The sequence below is a fragment of the Balearica regulorum genome, chromosome 1, assembly GCF_011004875.1.
Source record: "Balearica regulorum gibbericeps isolate bBalReg1 chromosome 1, bBalReg1.pri, whole genome shotgun sequence".
Taxonomy (NCBI): Eukaryota; Metazoa; Chordata; class Aves; order Gruiformes; family Gruidae; genus Balearica; species Balearica regulorum.
The window spans coordinates 93,715,214-93,734,492 of NC_046184.1; the positions used below are offsets into that span (position 1 = coordinate 93,715,214).

At 36.7% G+C, this 19,279-nt stretch overlaps 2 protein-coding genes across 10 annotated transcripts in view; one reads left to right on the forward strand and one right to left on the reverse strand.

The window, feature by feature from the left end:
- Window positions 1-19,279, reverse strand: part of CMSS1 (cms1 ribosomal small subunit homolog) — a 243,920-nt gene that overhangs the window by 209,914 nt on the left and 14,727 nt on the right. The gene's annotated exons all lie outside the window — the stretch shown is intronic.
- The window catches only part of FILIP1L (filamin A interacting protein 1 like), a 208,020-nt gene that overhangs the window by 177,572 nt on the left and 11,169 nt on the right, over window positions 1-19,279 (forward strand). For 6 of the 7 annotated variants that reach the window (XM_075766369.1, XM_075766354.1, XM_075766360.1 and 3 more), the window contains one exon: window positions 12,109-14,863. In XM_075766369.1, the coding sequence (XP_075622484.1) occupies window positions 12,109-14,863 (2,755 nt within the window). Of the gene's footprint in view, window positions 1-1,533; window positions 1,583-12,108; window positions 14,864-19,279 lie in introns of all 7 variants that reach the window. The other variant, XM_075766390.1, reaches the window with a different exon arrangement.

A 19,279-nucleotide genomic window follows, 5' to 3' on the forward strand; every position in this document is an offset into this window, starting at 1 on the left:
TTATTACAATTAAGCTTGGCTTACTCGAAACTAATGTCATCCACCACATTCCCAGTGATTCTATTCTACTTAGTTACACAGAGGTTTCTCAGAAGAAGTCTAATAAATGCCACAGTTGGTTTTGTTTTCAACTTCAAAATGTTCCCCCCAGTCAAGCACATTCTCAACCTCAGTAGAGCCATTCTGTTTCAGATCACTACCTAGAAAAGAGGAAAGTGATTTATATGAGCCTAATTTCTTTTTTTTAAGTTTCGGTCACTTGAACCTGGGGTTACGACAGCTCCACATTTGGGACATCTAACCCTTGACCTAAATATCTGAAATCCAATGCTGAACATACTAACTTGGATGTAGGAAGGTGGAAAAAAAATGCAATTTGTTAATGCTCAAAGCTGAAACATTTTCTTAACTTGCAAAAGTAGTACCATAATCTCTTTCATATAAAGAGAAAAGTCTTTTTCACTAGCAGCCCATGTCATTCCCAAATTAAATACTGATTTGGCTTCAATGAAGAGGCCACCACGAACCTTGGCAGGCTTAAAATTTCTCCTAAAATAAAGGTTTCTAAAAACATATCTAACATATAAATGGGTATGTGCATTTGCTTGCATATGTGTAAGCAGAGCAGGGGAATAAAAAGCCTCTGAAGTGAAGTCAGCAAGTACAGCTTCAATATAGGTCAATCCAAGACAGATAAAATAGACTGCCTATGAGGGTGGTGCAGGGACAACACCAACCAGTGAAGACTGTTTAGGCTTGTGCTAGGAGGTGCACATATCAATTGCCTTTTGGGAAAGCAGCAAACAGCTGACAAGAATCTTCAAGCTTACATATTTTGCTAACCCCTATAAAGGGGGAGGGAAGAAAAATGTAACATGGTATACTAATGAGCAGCCACTTTGGAAAGTGCTTGCCCTTGCTTTGTTCCCATCCTCTGCTTAAAGGTCTAGATGAATACTAACATCTTTGCAAAAAGCAAAATTCTCCTGTTTCAACCAGGATTAACTGGGTGGGGGGAATCAGAATTTGACAAGGTAACATTTTATAACCTGTAAATGACCCTCTCATATCATCTCTGCTAGTGCAATTAACCAAACAACTAGCAAGTTCTGTCTAGAGATAATTGTGTCTTTTTATTTTCAGCATTTTAAACCACATTATAAATTAATGATAAAAGCTAAAATGTATTACATCTGAAACATACTGTACGTGAAAGCATGTTACAGCTCCTGCATTTTCTGAGTGACATCTGAAAATAGAAAAATATAACCTAAACATCACAGATCATCAGCCAAGAGGCAAGAAAAGAGATCAAATAGGGCACGTAGCCAAATGCCCTTCAGTCACGTAACGATACTGAGTTATAAATCAATTTGGGGTACAATAATGAGGCAGAGAATGCTCAACTGAATTAACAGTTGTTAGAAGAACAGGGAACACTTGGAGTCTAAAAGTCTTCGTATGAAGGGGCAGGGGAAGCATACATGCACATGACCCTCCTCTTTCCTAAAAAAAGACTTTTTTCTATGACAGTTTTTGAAAGGCAGAGAAAAAAACTGGGAAACAACTAAAGATGGGAAAAGTAAGTATCTCTCTTGGCTTTAGGAGCCTATTCAGACCAATTTTAAAAGAGTTTAAGAAACCACTGGTCACAGAATAACTAAAACTAGTTAAATCCACTTTTTCATCCTATCAATTTAGTTTTTTCCTAAGAAATAGAAAAATATTTATTTTCCAAAGCAAGCAACAGTTACTCCAGCTGCTGAACACACATGCAAGCAGCTATCAAAAAAAAAAAAAAAAAAAAAGGCGCTGATTCTAGATACAAACTGTTATTGGCACTTTGAGTGGACTTATGACTAAAGGACCAGACTATTTTTTTTTTATGCTTAAGCAGGGTATTCGATCTTTAACGCAGTGAACTACCAAGGCTGTAGAAAAAGGAAACTGGAAGATCTGACTTCAACACATCATAATCAACAGATCTGAGAGTAAAAGATGTTCTTTAGTTAATTCATTGCAGGTGAAGAGACTACTTAAATTATTATTTGTTATTTCAACTGTTATTTAAATATGTAAATTAAATCGATGAAGTAAACCTTGCTTAGAACTATAACCATTAAAAAAATTTCTCAGACTACCATCTTTAGCTCTCCACTACAGCTTCCCATCCTGTAGTCTAAAACAACGCGTTAGTCCTCTTTGAAGAGGATCAGTTTGGAGAAACCATGTAAACTTAAATCCTGAACAAGAGCACCTATGCTAAGGATTAACACACTTTAAACAAACATTCATTGACTTTGCACCTTTTGATGATTCACCAAGTACTCCCAGGCCAATGTGGCCCGAGGTCCTACTGAGACAAAGGAAAATGCAACTTCCAAGCATCCCACACTTCAAGTCCCAACACATTCAGATACAGGAGACATACAGCAAGACATTTAGCAGGATTAGGACAGATAGCAAGAAAGTGAAGTATCTTCCAGGTAGCAAAGTCCCTAGAACTGTGTCCAAAAGCAATCTGTAATCCATCAGAAATAGTTTTAATACAATTGCTGAAGGTCACATATTGCAAAACAGGAAACTAGCAGCATTCTGCATCACTTGTAGCTTCAAAGCCATCTTTAGCTAGTTAACCATGCTGCAATGCATTGCTACAATCTTTCTTTCACCTGTGTCCTCCTAAATGAAGTACTGGCCAAGTCCATCTTAGAGAAAATGGACACCCTCACATTACCCAGTCTAGGGGGAAAAGATCCATATTTAGCTTCAAAGTGAAATCTCTGCCATTAGTGTTATTTCTGCTCTTATTACTTCCAGTCTTGGCTACTAGAAAAAGTTGCAACTCTATCAGCAAATCTGATTAAAGTACTTTGCCTGTTTTGAAATCCTCAACTACGTGGCTTCATACAACCTTGCATCAAGGGAAATTTAAATAATTCAAGCTAAATTTGTGGTAACAATTAAGGTTCATGTTTTCTGTCAAAAAAAGGAATGGAGTGCCACCCAAGCCCCATCATCAAACACTCAAGAGTTTATTATACACATACACAGAGCTACTTCAGTAAGAAAGCACACCAGAAAAAGGGCTTACTTTTGTCTTAAGATGTATACATATAATAAAGATTTTACGGGTACAAACAGGACCCTCAAGAATTCATGGAATTTTATCCTCCTGTACAGCAGTGACACCACCTACATCATTCCTGAGGAATGTTCGTCTAATTGTTTTTAACTAGCCCTGTTCCTCCAAACCATGGCAAACTCCCAGTCTTCCCAGACAGTTGCATTCAGTACTAAAGTACCTTTATTTAACTTACAATGTTTAATCTATGTGGTTCTAATCACAATTTCAGCACATAAATTCTTGTCATGTGCATTGAGCATGTGGAGAACATACTAACGCTTGCAGCCAACTTCCACCTGTCTAAAAGCAAGTGGCCACTGTATGACTGAGCAACTCATCCAGGACTGGCAGCAACGAGGGGGATGCCTTCTGTTCAACACAGGAGGTGCGCATGGCAGTATGGAAAGTTCTAAATTTTACTACTGCTGATGACAGATAATATACAAATAAGGCCGTGGTTAGCATACAAGATAGGCACAGTGCCTATTCTGCCCATAGATGAAAATGGGGGCCCAGACATTTATTTCTATATAAAATGTGTGTTAAAACTGTTTTAGAGAACATCCAGTTCCTGTAAATGTTATGGGAAAATGACATTTACGACTAACCAGTCTCCTCTGAGTAACATGATGTGTTATTGTTGGCTGAATGCCATTTTCTGTCATACCAAAAATATTAACTAATTGAAGTTAAAAAAAGTTTGTATGAATTGGATCCTTGCAATTATGCCCAGTTCTGGTCAAGACAGCAGCACTAGCACTGCCCCAAGGGAATCAAATGCCAGAAAAGCACCTATTTTGCCAACTGCCCCCCAGAAAAGACATCCATAAAACAGAGGTCCACCTTGAACCTACACACCGCAATGTTATATACAGAATTAAAAAACACAATCAAATTATAGACAGGATTTACCTATTGAAATTGCTTAAAGAAAACTCAGGTGGTTCTCTTAATCTAAAACAATTATTATCATTAAACTGAAAAGTGTAAAAAGATTACTTAAGGGTTACAAACTTACAAAGAGCTGAAGCAACTGACTCATTCAGGGAATCAGAACTTTTGCAAACTCCTCAGTCACTAGAATGATGCAGATTAAATAGCAAAAACAAACAGCCCTCCAACTACTACACTTCCATCAACAGTAAACACAGCATGGCAGTGATAACTAAGTAGCATTTGCCACGCACACATGGCTGGGGTAATCAGTGGTAGTAGCAGACCGACCAGAAATTTCCAGAACTTGGACAAGCTGCACTCCCTTGTTTGTGCCTGATCTTCCCACAGGGAAGAGGAGGAAAGGCAGGCACGGCTCTAAAAGACAATTTTCAAGAGCTTAATGAACTCTTGCTACGATTTTTCACTTGCTGAATCCTAGCAGTAGGCAGCAATGGTAACAATTACTGGTACTGACACTGCGAACAGACAATGCAAACACATCCACCTGTTTATCTCTGTAGCACCCAGTGTTTTGTAACACCGGTGATTGTAAAAACAGCTCAATAACTGTGGTCAAGCAATAATGGTGTAGCAGTAATGCTTACAGTACATGTTTAAGACAAAACTCAGGTTCATCAAGACACAGGATCTCTCCCATCAATTAAACTTATCATACAATATCAAATATCAAATGCAATCATTTCAATAACACTGTCATTTATAAAAATCACAAATTATAAAAAGCAGTAGTTGTCTCGGTTTATTTTGCATAGTTACCATACTATTAAAAGCTTTTTGGGTTACTATTAATTGTCAAAATAATCTGTTACAGTAGGTTAATGCTGGTTTTCCATTTTAATAAATCTGAAGTTCAGGCACAAAATTTTAGTTGTCAAAGATGAAGAGACAAAAGCAGAACCTGGGTTAGTAACTGAGAAGTTCTGCCTCAGTCTTCTTGCTTTGACCCCTATACCACATCTCTTGTGGTTCATCTTTCCATTTCCTTCTGAAAGCTTTCCATCTGCAAAACCATAATTTCCTGGCTGACGTAAATTTGAAGAGTTCCAAATTCTGGTGTTGCATCTGAAATTACTTGCTTTATTTCCAACTTTACAGGCAGTGTGGAGAGAGGGTGAGAGAGACAGAGAGGGGGAATGAATATGCACTACAGTAATATGAAAAAATCCCAAACTACTAACCAACAAAACCCAAGTCATATTCCCCGTGAGCCAGTTAAATTATTGATGCATTTAGATTCAGAACAGAAGAGGATTAACAGTCACGCTACATGCGCAATTATATGCCATTGAAATGCCAACAGTAATAGACACTGACTTCAAAGAATAACTGAAATAGTTGTTAAATCTAGAAAAAAGGAAGAAGAAAGAAGAGTGCATCTCAAAAACGGTGACATATCAGAGTCCAGCACTCAATTCATTGTGCCATGTTTTCTAGTAGCTGAACTCTGGGACACAGAGTTTTTAAGCTAACTTCAAGTAAAGCTCCTTAATATTGTGGTCTTGTCAGGTTAGCGCTCATTTACAATTGTTTTTCAGGATATGCAGTCAAGGAAAAAAACCAACAAAAAAGCCCAAACAAAAACACGCCAACAATTTCATAGGATAGCTACTTCTTTACTCCCATCTAAAAGTCCTGCACCTTCTTATCATAATCTCAGACGTTGCGGATGGCTACAAGATTACAAATTAATAGACAGAATTAATAACTGTCATCTTGCACATTTGAACAGTTACTGTCATGGAAAGCATTAATACTTTTTACACAAGACTGATGTTTTAATAGGTGATTTCCAAGAACATCTAGATATGAAAAGAATATAAATTCAAGGCATGACAGAATATTTAAGAAAATAATTTTCTGAAACTGAGGTTTCATGATAAAACAAAACTGAATTTTAGTGCCAAATTAAAATTGCTCAACTAGAAATTAATGTTAATTTAAGAATCGAGACTGGATTAACTAATGTAAATTTGTTAAAAATTTCTCATGCCATTTACTGTCACTAAATTCACACAGGATTTCATAACATTTATGAGTGCCAATATCACCATATCACCCGGAAGAATTTTCAGCAGCTTAGTAGTTGTGAAATCATGGTCACAAACAATGCTACTATTCCAGATTAATTTTTAAAAGAATATTTTACCTGCATATGTTTACTCAGCATCACAGTTAAATACATCTGGTTATCCATTTGCAATTTTGCCCAAGTTAACCCAGAATTTGCAACGCCATTCATAATAAATGACTTTTATTAAGACTTGTAAAGCAAGTCAGCATTTTAAGCACAGATAAAAAAAATGATTACTCTGTGGTAGTTTGTGGAGTAATAAGCAGAACTCACACACCCCACCCCACCCCTTGAAAGTCTTCATTTTATAATAAATTTACTTATCAGGAAGTTTGCCTTATACACAGTCTCTTGCAGTTGAGACACCTTTGTGGAGGTTTGCATCCTAGTATAAACTAATGATTTAAAATATACATATGTAAATAATATACTGGAAAACAAATTTTAAAATAAGTGTTTGCATTCTGTTGGGAAGTGCTGACTGATTCAGATGAAGCCAAGAGATTACACAACAGCTATGGTATGATGTTACTGCTGTAATTTCAAAGGCTTTTGACTTTCTTTATGATGGGGAGAAAAAAAGAAACATCAATAAAGATAAAGAGTGCCATAAAAGCAGCTATAACATATGTCTTCATAAAAACTACACATCAATAAGCAGAATTGTAGGCAAAGAAAAAACAAAGCATAGCTGCCCCAAGACCAGAAATCCATTTTAACAAACCCAAACGTTGTTGCCACGAATCGTGGAAGGCACAGACAGACTGGCTTTCTTCTGAAAATATTTAACTGCATTGGTGTCAAAATTACAACAACTTGTAAGATTTACCAGAAATTATGAAACAAGTTTTTTCTCTTATTAAAGGCCAGACCATGGCTTATTGCTAACCGGGAAGAAAGCCTCAGATGAAGAAGCATGACTTCATCTACATTTAAAAGCTTTCAGCTTAGTGTTTTAATTTGCATTGTACAGGGGGAAATTGAAGCACATTTCCAAAAACTTTAGAAGCAAGTCTTCCTCGTGTTATAACCTGTAGAATATCTACTAAGCCACATCTTTTACCTGGGGAACGGTGAAGAACATAAGCTAGATAAAAATATGTATTTTTATGATTTAAAAAAAGTCAGACATCCAAAATCTCAGTCATTTCTGCAGAACAATCTGATTAAAATCAACATATTGATAAGGTGTACATTAAAATCTCCTCAATACTTTGGTGGAAGGAATGATAGAAGTACAGCTTTACAAACCAACACCTATTTACTTCCTTAAAGAACTCAGCCTTTTCTAAAGTTATCATTACAAGATTGCTTAAAGAAAAAAACCACATCATTTTTACTCTTATTCTAAAAATAATGACTAATTCTAGAACAAACTCAAAAATTAAAAAATAACGGCCTTGCAATCTCAGTCTCTCATGCTTTCTTTAGTTTCCCTGAAACTCAAAGGAAAAGCAGCCTCCCGTAAAAACATAAATTAAACAACATCGATGTAATACATGTCTCCCCCCTGACAACGGAAAACCTCACTTAAAGACAAAATTATATCACATGACATCAGGGAGACAATGAACTGCTTTGGGAGTCCTCAGGTCTTGCACAGAGCACATAGTCATTATGTTGCTAAATATAATGTAGTGTAGCCAAAGCTATGTGCACTTGAAAAAAAACAACCCGGAAAACAAGACAACACAACTGAATGCATGGTATTAACACCAAGAAGCTATAGTATGCATACTGAGGAAAGTGATTACAATGAACAGATGAGAGCTGACAAATACAATTTCTTTAAAGAAATAAAAAAGCGGGCAATTGGTATTGCAAACCAGTATAATAGTAGCCACAATAAAGCAGTCATTTATAACAGAAGCTCTGAAGAAAAATTAATAAGACACTGCCCTGACTCTGTTTAACTAGCTAACATTCATGTTCATAAAAACAATTTCCAATGCCTGTTTTTGCTGGCCTGGATTCAGAAAGGGTTCTTGTAGTCCTATGAAGTCAACTGCTTGGAACTATCTGTGAAAGTTTTGCCTGATATACCTACCCTTGCCCAATATAAAATTACATGATTATGAAACTCAACTGGAAATGAAAACGATAAAGATATTTTATTGCATAGGGGAGGGCCTGTTCTTATTTTTAATTATTATTTTTTAAGCCAACTTTTTTTGACCTTTGCATATTTTTGGTAAAATTGCTCTCTCTAATACTCTGGATAGTTGTCTTCGGGAAAAGAGTATTTTGGATGAAATTAACACAAAGTATTTTTATTCTGTCACAAAAGTATGCAAAGTAACACAAAGTGCTATTATCAGTTACAGCACTTCTTCAATTAAACATGTGATTTGCCTTGATTCAAATCATATACATAATCAAGCCTTGACCTGCAGAAGTCAGGTTCCCCAAAAAAGCTGACCAAAACCAAGTGATTTAAAAAAAAAAAAAAGAGAGAGAAAACCACAAAACAAACCAAAAAACCCTAAACATTTTAGGGTCCTCTTCCACTCCAAAGTGCATGCATGCAGAGACAGTTGCTATGACCTACTGAACCATGAAATGGGAATTCAGCAGGCAAGGAAAAATTCTTCTACAGATATTAACGGACTCCCAGTTGACTACTTACAACATCAATCTCAACTCTGTCCAAGAAATCATTCTCTATTCAGCGCTGTTGAGGACATTTTCTTATAGGAATACATGAAGATTTCTGCATAGGAATAACTGTATGCTTATTCATGTATCAAAAACAAGTGCAAAAACTTATTTAACTCCACAATATCAAAAAATACACCATTCTTTTTTTTTTATTTTTAAAAATACATTAAAATCCTTTAACTCAGCTTCTGCACTATGCTCTGTAACTTAACTTCAACGGAGTGATTTTATAAAAGTATTTTTTCAAAAAGAATTAGATCCTGGTGGTTAGAAATACTTGATTGTATTTCTGTTTGAATCTTAAAACTGCATTTTATCTTTTGAATGAAAAAACATTTTTAAATACCCTAAAGTCTTTTGGCATGACCAAAGAAACAGAATCTCTTGAAAATCCTTCTCAGTTTATACAGTGATCCAGGTCAGATACCAATAATTTAGGCACTTCCCTTCAAATAACCCTTGCAACAGACTTGATCAAAGATTGAGTTAGACTATCTCACTCAAGCACTCAGTTTGGGCTGGAACCTCAAGTGTTTTGCTGAAGCAAGTCTTAAGCATTCCAGAGAGCTTGAGAAATGAAGTCACGGAAGAAAAAAGAGAAAAAGATGACAGGAAAAAAACCCGCAACGACAAATTGTACATAAACTGATGATCACTGGAAGGACTCTTGGGATTATTCACTCAAACATTTGTCAACTAATTTTATTTATTATTTTTACATAATTATCTTATTTGCATCATAAAAAATAATAGGGCATCCCTAGGAAAATTAAAATTCTTGGTTACTATTTGGTCTAAGTTTTCTTTCTAAAGCAATTTAAGGGCCATCGGTCACTGGAACGCTGCAGTTTCATCTGGCAAGAGAGATATCAAGTAGTTAATACAGAAGTGTTGGGTAAAACACTGATTAATTTAGGTATTTATCACCTCAGCTAAATTTACCTTACAAAAATAAATTATAGTGAAGCAAGCTAAAATAAAACAAACGCTAATAAGCCCAGTATTAATATAGGATGTCTTAACTTCATGCACACACAAAAATTGAGTTCATTCCAAATGAAATTGTTAGTTATGTTTCTGTTATGGTTTTATATCTATGGCAACGGTAAATCATCAATTGAACTTGACTACTAAAGCATTCAGAGAAACAGCTGGGAAGGGAATAGAGATTTTTACACTAAAGAACTCAAACTGAAAGTAGCACTGAAAAGTAGACAAAAGTTTATACACCAACACCACAGTAAAAAGCTGCCTTTGAAGATGGAGCAGTCTTCTCCCCATTTATTTGTTCTGTCAACCAGCAGTGCTCCTTCAAGCACATTTCACAAACCTCTCCCTCTGCACTCACACCTTTTCGTGTCTGTTTTTCCCATTATATTAATTGACTGTTGTAAAGAATTTGGGGCTGCTTTAAGTCTTCGATATCAACTTTGATATCAAAGTTTATTGCTGCTTCCCATTCCGTTAATTTTCATATAAAGCATTTCATTACATCCAATTTAGTGCAACTTAGGCACTAAAATAAAAACAGTGAGCATAGCGGAGGTGTTGTATATAAGTCTATGACTATGAAATTTCTTACAATATCACCATTAAATCAGACAAGTCTGACAGACAGCTGTAGAATGGCAGGGACTCCCTCTCTCAGTGCAGAAAAACTACAATGCTGCCAAAGGGGAAGTTGCTGAGGCAGCCTATTAAATAGCCAGAAATATATGCCTGCAGTCAGTCAACAGCTAATAAAGAGCTGTGCAAAGGAGGCTGTTATCTAAGTTCTTCCAAAACTAAAATGATTGCTGCAACAGGAGCTTGTCAGTGGGAAGCTGTAAAGACTCACCACTCGGACAGGGGCATCACAATACTGACCAGAGACAAACGTGCAACGGGAATCTTATGTTTCAGCGGTGATTTCTAGAGAGTCATCGTAATATTTCAGGAGGGGGAAAGAAACTAAAAATAACAAGGGGCCTCAGCTAATGAGCGCTGAAGCAGTCATTTTGTGCAAACGAGTACAGTCCTGATACGCAATTCATTTCCCTCACATAAAGTATACAAGTGGATACGTATCATACATATGAACAGTGAAACATAAAAATTTCTAATACTTTATTACTTCAATCAAGGCTTTTCAAACTTCTAATACGAGACATAGTTATAGGTTGGCTGTGGGAAAAATCTAATTGAAGGGAGGCAAATGTGCTGGCCAAACCTAATCACACCTCAGACCAACTCCACAAACATCTCCCTGACAAAGAAAAATCTACAAAAGAACGTAATTATTTGAGGTATTTGGAGGTTTCTTAGGATCTTACATAAATAAAGGCACAACCATATCCTAAGTCTCTAACTTTACTCTAACTCAGTAAAGACTGAGTACCAACATAAACTTGTAAAACTAATTTTGGAAAACCATTATGAAAACTTTCAAGAATCACGTAAAAGCAGGGTTGCACTTAGATATATCTGCAAGTTTTGGATATAAGACCGAATCCAAGTCTAACAGACAGCAAGATGTTTGTGTTTTCTAAAGTTCAAAAGGCACAACCTGAATACCTGTTTATCTGCTGACTACATTTTTTTGTGTGTGTACGAGACAAGGTCACAAGGCCTGCATTTTCACTGAGGATTGGCTTACCTACAATGTTTAGTTTTGCTCTGATGTGCTGCTTAAAAAATTTACATTAGGCAGCCTAACTGCCTAGTGTGGCTACCTTTCCTACACATACTTTAACATCCATGAGGTTTAATCATAAAACATCAGGATGGTTTATAAATTACTTAAAGGTTTTAGGAGGTTTATGATGCTGTAAATTATACCTGCCCTTGAGGGCTGCACTGATTTAATTTCTCAACCACTATGACAATCACATTTCTTAAAAAAAAAAAAAAAAAAACCCAAAAAAAACCAAAACCCAAACCCAAAAAACCCCACACCCAACAAAACCCAACAAAAACCACCTGCATGCACATAGCTAGCCTCAGCAAACAGCCGTTCCAGTGCAGAAGAGCAAAAAGTTGTGTTGCACTGATACCTGCAAAAACCTGAAAACGTAGATGCAAAGATGCATAACTACTGAAGTTGTTAAGCCTAAATGATCATATTGAAATGTCCATTACAAAAGAACTTCTGGGTAGAAAGCGAAGCTTGTGGGCCCCGTGACACTAGCAGGAGAGGTCTGCTTGTAGTTACGAGTGGATATTCATGCACATCTGGCAGAGATGTCATGATATTTCATGTGCGTCTTTAAATGCCCACTAAAATGGCTGCAAAATAAAATACTATTTCCTCCCACAGATTGAAAAAGCTTCTTGAACAAGAAACAGCATATCAGGCAAAAAAAGAGAAGGAAAGCAACAAGAAAATAGCTAAACTGAAAGAAGAACTGACTAAACTGAAATCCTTTGCGTTAATGGTGGTGGATGAACAGCAAAGACTCACTGAGCAGTTGAATCAACAAAGTCAAAAAATTCAAGAATTAAGCACTTCTGCAGAACAAGCACATGAAAAGCTGGCTTTTGCTGAAGCAAAAGTTCAAGAAGAAGAACAGAGAGCCAGCAGGCTGGAGGCCGAACTTCAAGCCCAAAGCAGTAAGATTTCCCAAGACCAAGAAGCAATGATGGCCAAACTAACCAATGAAGACAGTCAGAATCGTCAGCTCCGATTAAAGTTAACTGCTCTCAGCCGACAAATTGATGAGCTGGAAGAGACCAATAAATCTTTACGAAAAGCAGAAGAAGAACTGCAAGACCTAAGGGATAAGATAAATAAGGGAGAGTGTGGGAACTCCACACTTATGACCGAAGTAGAAGAACTACGGAAACGACTGCTGGAGATGGAAGGAAAAGATGAAGAGCTCATAAAAATGGAAGATCAGTGCAGAGAACTTAATAGAAAGTTAGAAAAAGAAGCATCACAGAGCAAGAATCTTAAAGGGGAAGTTGACAAACTCAGCAAAAGAATTATGGAGCTGGAGAAATTAGAAGATGCTTTCAACAAGAGCAAACAGGAATGCTACTCCCTGAAATGCAACCTAGAAAGAGAAAAAATGTTAACAAAGCAGTTATCCCATGAGCTGGATGGTTTAAAAGCTAGAATTGGTGAGCTTGAAGCAATTGAAAGTAAGTTAGAAAAAACTGAGTTTACGCTTAAAGAAGATTTAACAAAGCTGAAGAGTCTAACAGTGATGCTTGTGGATGAAAGAAAAACTATGGGTGAGAAAATAAAGCAAACAGAAGAAAAGCTGCAAACTGCAACTTCTCAGCTTCAGGTGGAACAAAATAAAGTGATGTCCGTTACAGAAAAACTAATTGAGGAAAGTAAAAAGGCACTGAAATCAAAATCTGATGCAGAGGAAAAAATGTCCAGTGTTACAAAAGAAAGAGATGAACTGAAAAACAAACTCAAAGCAGAAGAGGAGAAAGGAAGTGATCTTGTTTCCAAAGTGAATATTCTAAGAAAAAGACTTCAGTCACTGGAAGCTGTTGAAAAAGAGTTTCTTAAAAATAAACTTAAGGAGAGTACTAAATCCAGCACCTCCTTGCAGCAGGAGAACAACAAAATCAAAGAGCTTACTCAAGAAGTTGAGAGGCTTAAGCAGAAGCTGAAAGAAATGAAGGCAATAGAAGATGATCTTATGAAAACTGAAGATGAATTTGAGTCTCTAGAACGAAGATATGTCAATGAACGGGACAGAGCCAAGATCCTATCAGAGGAGCTGGAAGCTGTGAAAATGGAAGTGGCTAGGTATAAATTAACAGAAAAGGCAGAGTCCAATCAAGAGCAGCGTCTTCTTAAGAAGCTCAAAGAAGAGGAAGCTAAATCAAGTCATCTTTCCAGAGAAGTAGATGCACTCAAAGAGAAAATTCATGAATACATGGCAACAGAAGACCTAATCTGTCACCTTCGAGGTGATCATACAGTCTTACAGAAGAAACTCCTCCAGCAAGAAAACAAGAACAGGGAATTAGCAAGAGAAATGGAAAGCCTCACGAAAGAATTGGAGAGGTACAGACGGTTCAGCAAGAACTTCAGGCCTGGTCTCAATGGAAGAAGAATTTCTGATTTGCAAGTTTTTTCTAAAGAAGTCCAGACAGATCCAGCAGACAATGAACCCCCTGATTACAAAACCCTCATGCCTTTAGAGCGAACAGTCATAAATGGGCAGCTGTATGAAGACAGTGATAACGAGGACAGAGACAACAACGAGGAGGAACAAACAGTGTCTTTCAAAAGCAACTCAACCATTGCAAATGCCGTGAACAAAAAATTATGGATCCCTTGGATGAAGTCCAAAGAAAGCCATCCTCAAAACGGAAAAATTCATACAAAGCAAAATGGAAACTGCGCACAGGCTGGAGACCTAGTGCTAAGCCATACACCTGGCCAACCTCTTCACATAAAAGTAACTCCAGACCACGGACAGAACACAGCAACGCTTGAAATAACTAGTCCTACCACTGAAAGTCCTCACTCCTACACAAGCACAGCAGTTATACCCAACTGTGGCACTCCAAAGCAAAGAATAACCATTATTCAAAATGCCTCCTTAACACCTGTAAAATCAAAAGCAGCAGAAGGTTACATGAGCCCAGAGCAAGTAATTTCTCCTATTACTATGGCTACTTTTGCAAGATCTCAAACTCCTGAATCATGTGGTTCTTTAACTCCTGAAAGAACAATGTCTCCTTTGGCTTTACCAGGCTCAAGTTCTCAGGAACAAATACTCTCCCCAGAGCCTTTGGAAATGGGAGCCAAGCACGCCGTTTTTAGAGTATCCCCAGACAGGCAGTCATCATGGCAGTTTCAGAGATCTAACAGTACAGGATCAAGTGTAATAACTACTGAGGATAACAAAATCCACATCCATTTAGGAAGTCCTTACGTCCAAACTCTCACCAATTCCAAGCCCATCAGCCCTTGTAATCCAGTGCAAGACAACAGAACTCCAGCACTAGCCAATGGCCTACCCAGTAAGCCCACCAATAAAATCACCAGCAGTATTACTATCACACCAACAGCCACTCCTCTCCCACGGCAATCACAAATTACAGTAAGTAATGTCTATAACTGACCCCCATCCATGCTGACACCCTTACCAGCAACCCACCCTGTTTTTCATCCCAGCAAGAATTATTTGGAACAGCCCCTTTACTCTGGGAGAGATCTGTGCATGAACTATACAACAGTATATGGAACTAACGTTAAGTTTTGCCTGCTTAGTGTTATCAAGTGTGCACTTACTGTATATCTTCTCATTGAAATACAGTTATGTAAAATATTTAGTCTTGCACTTGTATAAATGCATCTTTGTGTATTTCCATTTTCAAAATAACTCACATTACTTTTGACTGCAACTTACCCTGGTAAAATATTTTAACATTACAAACCCAGTAAATAATTGATTATTTTTATCATTGCTTGCAGAATATTTTTGTTCGTTATGTGTGATTTGTATTTTTTTTTTGCATGTACAGTAGAATTTGAATTATGCTATAATGTTGCCTGCTAACTTCAGATAAGTCATTATCTTCCCTGCCATTTCCCAACTCCTCCTAGCCTTCTCATTTCAAATAATTATCAGTACATCATATACAAACACTCAAAATATTATGTATTGTATCTCATTACAAATTTATGATGCATACATGATATGTTCCAGAGCACAACCACCACTTTTCCTCCCCATCTTCCTTTAAAATGTTTCGTTAAAACTCTTTTTAAACCTTCCTGTAAATCTTTCTTGTAGGCGAAGAGAGTTCAGAAGCTTGTATCACAAAATTATACTCCCCAAACAAGGCAAGCATTTTTTTCCAATACAACAGGAAAACTGCTATCATTTAGGTACACTGTAAAACAATACACAGCAACACTTACATTCCTAAAGGATAACTCAGAAGAATGGATTCACACATAATATTCAAATTTCATCTAAGCTCCCATCCATTGGTTCAATATACCATATACATCACACAGGTATGCTGAAAAAGAATCAAGATCAGCAAACTATGGCACACCATGTTTTTCATATAACAGGCAGAGAAAGCTTGACAGAAGCATTAAGAAACAGTACTAGACCAACTCTCCAAACATGTACACCTCTAAAACTACAGTAAATAGGAGTACCATACAGAATGGACAAAACAGGTTAAGGTATTTCAATGATGGATACAGTATTAGTGCTCAAGGAAAGGACAGAAATATAAGCTATTCTGCCCTTCACACATGTGCCAGTCAATCCTAACATCCCAGAAAACACTGCTAGTAGTGGACCAACTTCACAGAGAAATCAGCCTAAGAGACCTGAAACGCACTTTCAAATGTCTCTTTTTCAAAGCTGTAAATTGCAAATGTAAATTGGAACAGCTGCTTCTTATTCTAAAAAGTTAACTGCCTATGTAACTTATGCTTGGGGGGGATTATTTAAAACAACAAAAAAAATCAACCTCCTTATCAACAAGAAAGTTTGCAAGTAAGCAGAAAGTCCCTCTTAATGCATATCTTTATTCTGTTTACATTATCTAGAAAACAAACAAACATACATTTCTGCAGTATAACTTAGCAACTGATTCAGCAAAGGACTTTGGACCATGCTTTCATATAACAAGGGTACTTTTATCATTTTAAGTCCCTTTGATGGACAGGAATCTAAATGATTACAACTGTAAGTAATAACTGATTTTAGAAGGAACAGTTTCTATTGAGAAGCAAAGCCCACCACACACATGCACTTTTCTCAGTAAAAACAACAGTGGAAAGAAAAAATATTAACTTACAAGATATGTGATAGAAACGGATGTAACGAATATATTACAGTTGAGCAGTGGCAATTTTAAAAAGACAAAATGTGGGCCTGCACAAGCCTAGCTTAATTTCATTCTGATACAACATCTCCTGAAGTTACTGGGCTTCATAAGAGGTCCTTCCCACTTGTTTTGTCTCAAGTTTATCTCCACTGACTGCAAAAGTGAGATCTGACTAATATCTGGGTCTGAACAAGTACACAGTCTTATCCTGCAAAGCAAACTTTGGCTTCCACCAGCTTCAGCAAAAGTTACTGATCAAGACAGCAGCCAGCACTCAGGCAAGTCAAGACTATGAGAATTTTACAGTGTGCTAATTATACAAACAAGGAGGTCACACATTCTTAACTGCAGGGCTCATTCAAAATTAAAAAGCAGTCCATTCAAAACACATTCTCTGCACTTCTACTGCATATCCTGCTGATCCATACCCAAGATATTTGCAGGGACACATTACAAACATGGTACTGAATAACTGTATCTGAAGTACACGCTTACCAGTGTACTAGCAGACACTAGAGTCTCCAAAAACTAAAGGATTAACAGTTGTCCTCCAGAAGCACTAATATTTTCTTCAGTTGGCCTTTAAAATCTTGTAGAAAAAAAAAAAAAAACATTTCATTTTATACCTGCCTTCCAAAATACACAAAAAAGTGTTAATCATTAACCACCTGGCCATCTATTACAACATCTTGTAAAAGAAAAGCACAAATCAGGGCATAGCAATAAGAACACTTAGTCCTTTTGACAATTCCGAAGCTATTATGGTTTACCAGTAACTGTCCAATTAACAAAAGACAAAGGAAATGCTCATGACCATTAACTTCTAAATAAGAAGCATCATCACTGCCTGTAAATGAACTTGCTATGTTTCTTAAAAGCACACCTTGATTAAGGGATGCTTATATTCCTCTGTTGATGAAACAATCTATGTGTAGACCTTAACTGACTTCACAGTGGAATTTTTGTCATTCATTTCAACAGATGAAAAATCAAATAACTATTCTGACTAAAAACAAGGTTTGCAGAATAAACGCTGCTCATTCTGTTCCAATTCCCAAGATCTATTTCAAAGCACACAGCACAGAAAATAAACACCTGGATGTATTTGGTGAGGGCTGAAACTTACTTAGTTGTTTGAACAGAAATAAGTTTGTTATTTTATGATAAAATTACAACTAAGAGAAAGTGTAGCTTAATAAGCAAATTACCTATTTACAAATTAACCTGAGGTTGTTCAGATCACCAGTTCATATTTCACGTTATTTCCATTTCGCTGAGTGGGAATATTCACCTACTTCCTTGGCAGACAAAGAGAAAAGGGCAGAGCAAGGAGAAAATTAAATGAGCTGTCTGCAAATTGATTTAAGCACTCTGAACAAAAGCATCAAGCATAATCATATTAAAATTCAACCAAGGCAGGCAACTTTTCTAGGAATTTCAAGTATTCCATAAATGGTAAGTATTTATGTTTAATTTGGAGACTGAGATACTTTTGTTTTCAGCATTTGCCCCAAAGCCTAAAATCTGACAGGTATGTAACGATTGAACTAAATGTTAAAGGGAAATACGGTCACAAAGTTGAACATATCAGAAGGATTAAACTGTGAAAGGGAGCATAAAAGCAGTTTTCAGCAGATCATAATATCAACCCTTCTCTTTTCCAAAACTCTTAGCAAGCATCACTCAAGTCTAAAAATCTACCCTTTCCCCTGGATGTTAAGACCCCAGGAAAAGAAAGGGAGAATAAACTGATTAAAAACAGCAGAAGTTATCAGTCCACTTTCCTTCATCTTTTCAGTGTTATTTCAGTAAGTGAGCAAAGGAACACAAACAAGGGCAGCGTGAACAGTTGGGTGCTCAGCATTTTTAAGCCGTTCTTTTTATGCGATTAAATATTTCAGAAGAAATATTTGTAGATTTTGTCCCTACAGGGATGATGGACAAGGGGAGGGAGGGAAAAGGAAGAAAAGGAAAAAGAAGAGAATAGGAAGTAATAATGGTATTCTAAGAACAAAGTGTCCAGAGGTAGTATTTCAAGTCACTTAAAAATCTCAAGTAGGTAACTAAAAAATAGAATTGACAAAAATTACAGGAGCAGTCAGATAATCTTCCTGATCCAAAGCACAGTATATAATATGGTGTCTGAGGACAGAATGTAAGGCTGTAATAAGAAAAAAGATCTGTATGTAAACATTTCACACAAGGCTTAACAAGGCATGCGCCTCACACCACAGAAAAAAGTATCAGAAACAGAGTTGTAACAGTACTACTTTCTGATTAAGATTGAACAAATGCTGCAGGATTAGATGATGGAAATGGAGTAACCATCTGCAGGATGACTTTGTCCCTAGGAAACAGATATTGAGACAGGCAAAACAAAAACTGACAACTGCCTAATCTCCAGGCTTAAGCAAAAACTACCAAAACATTATGTTACCAAGAAACAGAAGAGAAAAAGATCTTATGGTTCAAGTACAGCACAAGTGGGTGCAGAAAGATGTTTTAAAATTAACACCAAGTACTGTAAGTGGGAAATTGCTCAAAAAAAACCCCAAACGACCAACCTTAAAAATTTAAGAAGCATGAAGTGTTTTCACAAACCTGCAATAATTGACCCCAAAAATGTAGCTGAATTCTCCCTGCTAGCACATCACCCAACGACC